This window comes from Seriola lalandi, unplaced genomic scaffold, assembly GCF_002814215.2.
Source record: "Seriola lalandi dorsalis isolate HSWRI2012SDOR001 ecotype SW California unplaced genomic scaffold, Sedor1 jcf7180002054570, whole genome shotgun sequence".
NCBI lineage: Eukaryota > Metazoa > Chordata > Actinopteri > Carangiformes > Carangidae > Seriola > Seriola lalandi.
In genome coordinates, this window is record NW_019525123.1 from 3,854,792 (window position 1) to 3,864,376 (window position 9,585).

Consider the following 9,585-nt stretch of genomic DNA (forward strand, 5'->3'; position numbering starts at 1 on the left):
GGGTTGGGGTGGGGGGTGGGAGGTGGTGGTAATGATTTATCTAAGCATGCTTTTCTTCTGCTGCACCCCAAATCTCACCGAAACTTTGATCCATGTGTAATTAAAACCAAACGTACACCGGCAACAGTCTCCATTTCAGTATTGGGAGCTCTTCTTCTGGTCATGCATGTGTGTATGTGAGTGTGTGTGTATGTGTGTGTGTGTGTGTTCAGATTCACATATGTTTCTAAGCGCTGGGCCCCCATCTCTTCTGGGAGTACATGTACAGTATAAACAGGACACTTTGGAGAGCATGGATTCATGTAGAAATGCACACACAAACACACTGACACGCACACACACACACAGATGGATGCATGGACTAATGCTATGCTGGAATGCTAATCAAAATGTGTTACCCCCCCTCCACCCCACCCGCTCCTTCAGGTCAAGCAAAGCAAAAACAAGTTAAGCACTCATTTTCTCCCAGCAGCATTAACATAGGGATGACTAAATAATGGACCCTGACTCTCCGTCTTCTGGTTTAAATTACAGCGCAGCCCCCTCCCCTTACACCCTGCAACCCCTCACCAACCATCCAACCCCCGCTCAAAGAAAAACGATTAATCTTTTCTTTTTTTTCTTTTTTTTTTTTTTTTGTCTCTCTGAATGTTTTACAGTTCTGTTACACTTATTAGCTGCTGGCAGGACGGAGACTCTTAAATGAAAGCCAAATTGCTTTGGTCATGAGAAAGGAAATGAAAGCTCACTCCAGGGAGAGACTGTGTAGCCGTAGCATACGTGTGTGTGTGCGTGTGTGTGTGTGTGTGTGTGTGAATAACATATGTGTGTACAGGCCTTTTCACTATGAGATCCTCCCAAGGTGAAATTTCATAAGCTGACTGCTCGCCTGCCTGGGATGTCCCTGTGCACGGGACAGAGTGTGTGTGTTGGTGCGTGTGTGTGTGTGTGTTGAAGATATAAGCGCGGCAGCCTAATAGGAACAGTATGCTCATTTTGGAGAGATTAGGAGGAATGGACGGGTCTGTATCGAAAGACGTGATCTGGATATGAAGGCCGAAGGAAGGAGGGAGTGAAGTTTGACAGAAGAAAGAGGGGGTGGTGCAAGAAAAAAATAAAAAGAGATGGGAGGAGTAAAGAAAGATGGATCTGACTTCAAATGAAGAAAAGTGACCACTGCACAGCTGACGTCAGCATTTAGCTAAAACCAGAATAAAAAAAAACACAAGCAAATAGGTAATAAAAAACGTCAGGGGATTTGTGTATAGCACCAAGAAAAAGAGACAGGAAATAATGTGAAACATGAACAACACCCAAAAATAGCCTTAAAAATAACAAAAAAAAAAAAAAAACTCAAATCAACAACTTAAGCAAACAGACAGAGCGGGTTAAAGAAACACAGACCTTGGCTGGAGAGGCACTCCTTGACGTTGAACAGCTCGTGCAGGCTCAGTCCATCCTCGTCTCCTCCCAGGCCTTGCTGGTGCAGCTGGAGTTTCCTCAGTCCTTCATTCTGCTGGTGGCGAGCTGAGCGAGCGTGCTGCACCAGGTTGAGGCGGGCCTTAGTGGAGTAGTCGCACAGTGTGCAGTAGTAGACACACGACTCCGGGCTGTACGCACTGTCCAGCTTCTGCAAGTGCTGTGGAACAGAGAAGAGTGCAGATGTTAGATGGTGTTCATGTACAGGGCATCCCATGGCCAAGTCAGGATGAAGCTGTAACAGCCACTTCAATTTCTCCTAAGCATTTCCATTATGGCAAGTATGGTGTTTTCAATAATTGTTATATTACAAATATAGACGAATTTCAATGCAACAAGTAAGGCTTGTCTGCAAAATTAGTCTTAGTCTTTTGCACTTTATGGCTATAAAATCCTTCCTTCCACTCTGCTTCCAGTTTGGTTCCAAAAATCCAACATCCAGAAATCCCATTTCTCTGGCTTCAAACAAGCCAGCAGAATGTCAGTGGGCAACATCTCAATCACTTGGCCCATTATTTTCCACAATATGTTTGCTAGAGAGCAAGGTTCCTGAAAATCTAACTTCTACACAAATCTACTGCAACCACAAAAACTATGGCACTTCAAATACCGAAACTATAAACAGAGAAATAAAAGCAAGATCGTGAACAGTTAAATACTATAGACAAACTTTATCTTATTTGTTACTTCTAAACAGAGGAAACTATTAATACAGTAACAAATGAAGTTTTAAGTAGTTGTGTTTAGTTTAGACACTACACACCACTTCAAATTAACTGGATATGTTTTAGGTGACGTAAACAGAGAAAGTCAGATAAGGGGTTGAGTTCAGAACACTGTTTTTGTCTTTAACATGCACATTGTCCAGCTCCCCTCATTGTTGGCAGCTGCAGGGGTTTCTCATTCAAAGTCTGCTGTCAGTTGCAAGCCCTTAATTTCCAGTTGCCTCTTTAATGGCATTGCAGCCATGCAAAGCTACCCCCTACCTCTTGCCCTGTCCCAGTGTGTGCGTGCACACAAACACACACACCCACACACCCACACACACACACACACACACACACACTAGCACACCCCCCCATCCCACCTTGCCCTACTCCCATACACCCAGTCAAACCAAGCATATCAAGTGTGCCTCTGTTGTTGCTGCCGGGCTAATGAACAATGCACAAAAACAAAAGACCAGGCCAAGCTTTTATTATCTGATCCTCTGTGAAGGGAGGGGAGGGAGAGAGAGAGAGAAAGACACAGAAAGGAAAAGAGAGCAAGGCAAAGAGACAGAGACACAGAGGTAGTTCACGAAGGTTGGTTTATGCTTTGTTAAGATTTATTCATACAGCTATGTGAGAAACAGGTGCAGAGTTCTAAGCATGAATTAATACATATAATGGCGTGTGTGTGTGTGTACTAACCCTACATTGTCTCTCATGGCTCCTATAGGTAGATGTTTCACTCCTGAAGCACATGTAAAGTTAGCAAGGTAATATTTTCTCCCGAGCATTGTTACATCAAGTTATATGGAGCAGGAAGAGAGAGATTGGAAAAATGTATGTGTGGGAGGTGTGTGTGTGTGTGTGTGTGTGTGTGTGTGTGTGTGTCTGTGTGTTCTGGGGGTGGGGGCACAGTTAGCTGCAGGTGTGTGAGTTCTTATCCCCCCCCCTTCCTCTTTTGACAAACAGGGATTAGCAACATAGCTACAGCCGCTAACACATCTTTTCTCTCTGTCTCTCCCTCTTTCTTTCTTTTGTAGGAAATCTTACGAGGTTTTTCTCACAAGACGGTGGGACGTCCCCTCGCAGTCAGAGGCCCTTTCAGAAGTCTTAAGTTTTAATTAAGTCAGAGTTGTCAGAAGAAAGCTCCTCTAGTCCAGGGCTCAGGGCCATTAATTACAGCTATCTTTGTTTCTCTGTGAAAGGAGGCCTCCCTTGCTCCTTCTCTCTCTTTCTCTCTCTCTCTCTCTCTCTCTCTCTCTTTCTTTGGTTCTTTTCTTTCTTCCTCTCCCTCCCTTGCAGGAGAACTGAGCTGCTGAGCTTTACCGTGGAAACCACACACACACACACACACACACACACACACGTGTGCTCATGGAAGCAAACATGCATTCAGTGCACACAAATATGCAGACAGAAGAAAGTTTTAGTTCATGTCTTTTCATTAAAAATATATAAACTTGTCTATTGAAATGTTACCAATCATCTTGTTTTTCTATACACCATACACAAAAGCCCTTATATTAACATACGTCCTCAATAGCATTCATTCTGTAATCAATATTACAACATAAAAACAAGGATACTTGATACTGCTGTGTGATAGTTGTTCTTTTTCAATTCAGTCGTGTCTAGATAGAAAACGGGAGCTTCTCAGAACTGAATGGAAACTAAAAAGAAATGATTTAGAATTGAATGAAAAACTAAGGCCGTTCTTTCCTTCTGTGACAAGCTTCAGTACTACATCAACAGCAGAGGAAAAGCTTATTGGGAATAAGGCAAAGTGTGTGTTTTGTAAGCAAACATGTTCTGTGGAGTCAAGACAGACAAGATAGTTGTGAGTCCTATCAGGAGAGGGGTTTCACTAGAATCATACTAAATAGTTTCCCGTAGCTCCTAATGGTAATTTTGGTAAATGTACTGGGTTGAAATTAAAATTTTGATTTAAATCAGCGGTGCCCTAAAATGCTGCACATCCTTCAATCTCTCAACTTCTGAGATTCTATTTGTTTTTAGGATATGAGGCTTCAGCTAAGAGTAGCTGAATGATATACTTGGGGTTGAACTGGGCTGCCAGATAGGTTTAGACCTAATATTAATTCTCTCCCCATCAGCACATTCCAGAGGGTTTGTTTAAGACCTAAACTAGAGGCTGTCTGTCGCTCTCTGGCACTCTGCAGGCCTGAAATGCAGGCGGTCTGGTGATCACAGGCCAGAACATCCATGATTTATGAACTTTTAAAGGAGCACTTTGACTCCTGCCAGGCGTGGGCTGTGTAATGCATATTCAAACACACAAACACACTGTTCCTGCTCCTGGGTTTGCGCCTGTGTGTGTCTGCTTGAAACGTGTATGTAATTTATGCTGCAGCTGATTTGTGCGTGTGTATATGTGCTGTACATACATTTCTGTTATATGAGTGTCTCTGTGTGTGTGTGTTGTGTGTGCGGAACAGGAGGAAGGCACATCCCTGTCAATATGGCACCTCTCCAGAGTGCCTGGTGGTTAATTGTTGGGGATTAGTGTTTGGCAAACAACAAAATAAGCTAACACTCCCTGTGGGCCAATCAAAATCAGCTAAACAGCACTCCCTGGGTGGACCTAAACATGGCACAGACATCTCTGGATGGTGGAGGAGGTGCACACACACCCCCATACACACAAAATGGAAATTATGACAGTGAGGACTTCCTGTTTACCTGTCAAAAACACAAGATTGTCAGCCCTGTTGATGACATACACACACACACACACTGGGACTTGTATTGAGGATAGGGGAGGAGAGTCAATTTGACAGGTAAGGGGAGCTCCCTTGTGTAGCGGTTTGCTGCTGCTGCTGCTGCTGCTGCTGCTGCCGCTGTGTGTGTGTGTGTGTGTGTGTGTGTGTGTGTGTGGGTGAGGATGACAGAGGACTGCATTCATTATGCAGAATGAGATGTTTACAAAACACCTTTCTCACACACACACATAAACACAAACGCACACACCTCCCCTTCGCTCGCTCCCTGGATTTGTGGAGAATATAGCAGCACTGCTGTCTCATATTCATTTGTTCTATCTGTGGTGACAAAGCTGCCTCATTAACTGAATTCTTAATAAGGCAAGGCAAAAGACATCTTCTCACAACTTCTTTTATCTTTTGGTGCATGTACATGTACGTGCAAGTAAGTGTGTGTGTGCACGGGTGGGTGTGGGTATAATTTCAGCGCTTCATGTTTTTTTCCTTCTTACTGTATGTGTGTTTGGTGTGTTCATGCATCAGTAATTTTGACTACACATTTTTTCTTATTTTACCTCACAAGTGTGCTTTTGTGTCTTTCAACAATTTCAATCATGCATTATTTTTGTCTTTGCCTGATTGTGATGTGTGTGTACACTTGTAACATGACAAAAATATTTCGAAAGCAGCGCAAAGTAGTGGGGTTGTGTTTTCCTCCATAAACCAAATGACAAATTAGGGTATTCAGTACAAACATGTCTCTTTCCTGTCATTAAGTGTAAAACCAGGCAGCTAATGAACACATACTGAAAATAAGAACCCTCTGCCACTGCAGCTATTCCTTAATAACCACTATGTGTGTGTCAGGGCATGTGTGTACGTGTTTTATATACGTAAAGAATTGGTCTGTTCCTGTTTGTGTCCACTGAGAGTATGTGCATACATACAAATGTGTGACCCACACCTTGTGAAAATGAAAACCTCTTTATCTCCTTTCATCAGTGTTTTTAGGGGAAGCGGGGAGCTTGTTGTTGGGTATACCTTCTTTGTGGAACGTCACCAGCTTCCGGTGCTATCCCCATGGGCCCCTGGGGGCCATCGGAGACAAAAACAGCCCCACTTGGCCCAGCAAACAACAAAAGCGTGTTTTGTTCCTTGAAAGTATTTTAAACACATACCAGTGCTGCCTGGAAGGCTGCCAAGTGTAGAATTCCATCAGTGCTACCACCTCCCTAACACATGTTACTGCTAACCGACGCTCAGCCCCCAAGACATAGATGTAACGCAAGATCACTGCCAATGGATTTGCTGGCAGACTGCACTGCTGAAAAGAGATGCTGAGGGCCCAGGTATGTGCCACCTCGCTTCCACAGATAAAGAGAGCAGCAAATGTAGTGTATAGGGAGACAGATTCAGTGCTGCACACGCACAAAAACAAATATGCAAATAGATCCACATACAAAAACTGCTGAGTGCACATTCCAAATACACAAATATACACACACACACACACACACACAATGCACATCTGCCGCTTTTCTCTTTCCCTCTCTCACTCCTACAGGCCACTGTGTGTGATCTAAAGATGCTGGAGACACAAAACAACCCCAGAAAAAAAATCCCCCCAATCCATCTGACCTTCTTTTCTTTCCTGATGGTTGTCTTTCCTTTCTTTACTACCAAGGCGCTCACTTTCATAAATGCAAAGAAAAATATTTCCTTGAGATAAATTGCCTCTCCTGTTTCTCGCGGCTCTGCCTGCTGGCAGTCATATAAGATCACAGCTCTGAGGCCTGTCCATGAGGTGCAGGGCCTGTGGGCGAGCTTAGCTTAGGTCACCCAATAATAATAAGTATCCATCGCATAATGGCCGCCAAGCAAAATAAATGAATTATCACAATGAGTCTTTCATACTAGCTTTCTGCTGCTTTTCTCCACTTCTGTGCTGTCTCTCTCTCTTTTCTCTCCATCCCTTCAACTTGTTCTTTCTCTCTTTTTTCACTCCATTTCCTTCTTTATTCCTCTTTGCTGTTTGTCAGCAGAAAAAAATGAGGACGTAATAGTGATAGGGCTTTGTGAGAGCTTGGAAAATAATGTAACTCTAAAGTCCAGTTAATAGTCCTGCCTTTCATTTTCCTGACTCCCACACATGGACACACGCACACACACACACACACACACACACACACAAACACACACACACACACACACACACACACACACACATAAACACTTGTACATTTGAAGCAGTGACGTAAATGTGTCTGACGTATGGGGCAAAGGTCAATCAGAAGTTCACAGCTTCCTGACCTCTGGCCCCTCTCTTGGAAAAAATCCGTTCCGTCTTTCTATCTCTCTTTTGCCCAGGCATACACACACCCACGCACGCACGCACACATACACACACACACAAACACACACACACATACACATACATGGACAAGTTATGCATACCAGAGCAAAGAAACAAGGAAAAAACAACCCTGCTGATTTACAACATGATCCATTTCTTCTTGTCCTAGTCAATGAATGTGTAGGAAATACCTTTCTTGCCTTTCCAAACACAGTGGCCACATATTTTATTTACTGACCCAGCAGCTGGGAATAACAGATTCAAGGAGACAGAGACACCAGAACAAATCGTACTTACTTATCTGTGCATGTGTGTATGTGTGTTAGGTGTCTTGAAAGCCAACTCACCTCCACCCCCCATGAAAATGGATCAGTATTTACATTAGCATTAGATTTAGACAGCATGGCTCAGCCACTTACTCCCTATTAGCCATCCTGACCTTAGCCCATTAGGGTCTAAAAGCCCCCGCTTGTCTCCATCGCCACTAGGTGAGACTGACCAGACCTCTCCATTTCCCTAAACCATCTTGCCGCTGAGGTTATCTTTTCCATCGACTCACAATGAGACAGAGATCATAAAATGCTGAGCTCAAGATCATCGAAATGCTAACATACTTGTGGGATTCATCTTTTTCCAATGCTTTGCAGGGGGAGGGATATTTCTGAAACGCTAACATGCTTTTGGGTAGGGTTCATCATTTTCCATTTTTCCCAACATGCAAAGATGCTTTTGGGAAATCAAGACAAGGCCTAATCGACAGGATCTATGAAAGACAGGGAGAAAAACAAAAAATAAAGGGGTTGAAAATCTGGGGCTTGAGCTTATTGGCCAGTAACATCAAAGAGGTTTGCACTACACTGAGGTTGTTATATTTAACTAAAACTGAAAGGGAAGAGAAGGGAAAATAATTTTGGTGCCGAGAGGAGTAGTGATTTTTGCCAAGTTTGTTTTTCTGCCCTCTCTTCGTAATGGAGACTTGCTGAAAAACGTCTATTAGCGAAAGTTAGACAAAAGGACAGAAACTTACAGTAAAAGAGACTAACCAATAGCTTGAGAGGCAAAGAGACTGAGAATCTATGACAGAGGGAACAAAAGAACAAGAGATGGAAAGAGAGAGAGAGAATGATAGGGAAGAATCTAGACAAGTATAGTCGGGTTCAAATCACTAATTACACATTCCTGAGCCTGTGAAGGGGAGTATTGTTTTCCAGTTAGCCCCTACCCTGTCGCATGGTTTCACTTAGCACAAAACAAAAGGTACAGGGAACAAAACACAAGCCTAATACCAGGCCCTGCTAATGACAGCGAAATGGGAGAAATTATCCCTGGGGTGGATCCTCGTGAGAAAATGGCTGGTGATTACTGGACAAAGGGAGTTCATTTTGAAACTGTCACAAAATGGCAGACTGCTTCTTTCTCTTAAGAGCTGTATTTATGAGTGCGCTATCATGCTGCTTTTTTGACTGATACATCAGTGCATACATGACAACTTTCTACATACATCTATACCTTACTTTGAATACTATATATAAACACTGTAATAGTAGACAACATTACAGAATCCACTTGCCAAGACTAAAATGTAATATTGCAACACACTTCATAGAACAAAAGGAGATGCTGAGGTCTTATTACCAGGAAGCAATGTGACACTGTGGCTTGTTGTGTGTAGAAAGTGTGTAGTAAGGTTGTGTGTGTATTTGTGTGTATGTGAGGGCACGTTGGAGTGGTACCTCTGCCAGAGAGAGCACAATGAAAGCGCCTCTTCAGTTGCACCGTTTTGCATATTGCCACAGGAAATCAAATGCCTCGCAGTTGACCTACAAGTCGGCACACTTAATCCCTCCCCACTGTCTTTATAGAGGGGCCCAAGTTTTTAGTCTGCACCTCTCCCTTTTTGTCTGTTTTGTCCGTCTGTATCAAAACTCAAACAGTTAAATAGTAACTGTGTATCACAAAGCACACACTGACAACAATTTCTGACACATAAAATAAACTTAAGTCACTCATGTTGGACACCATGGGATGTTCTGTCTACGCCCATAAACTCATAATGATGAGCTCTGTGCTGTTCCGGCAACACACAGGATCCCACCATTTTCTGCATGAGCCAGGGGAATAGGGGTGAGGGGTGGGGGTTAGCTGATAGCGGTGGCAGCACCGGGCAGAGTCGCCTGGCTGGTAGTGTTTGCCCAGGCCCCGGCTGTCTAAAGGAAGGACATTGTTTTCCTCTGAAAAAGCCTCAGCCGCAGTCCGCATACCAGCGTCCACTCAACATACCAATGAGCTCTTTGAAGATTACTCAAATGTTTGCCTTTGTTCC

The 9,585-nt window shown here is 43.4% G+C and overlaps 1 protein-coding gene across 1 annotated transcript in view; it reads right to left on the minus strand.

Annotated features, from left to right (window-relative positions):
* The window catches only part of zfhx4 (zinc finger homeobox 4), an 82,278-nt gene that overhangs the window by 37,876 nt on the left and 34,817 nt on the right, over positions 1-9,585 (minus strand). The window contains exon 6 of the mRNA XM_023416967.2: positions 1,405-1,639. Within this exon, the coding sequence (XP_023272735.1) occupies positions 1,405-1,639 (235 nt within the window). The remainder of the gene's footprint in view (positions 1-1,404; positions 1,640-9,585) is intronic.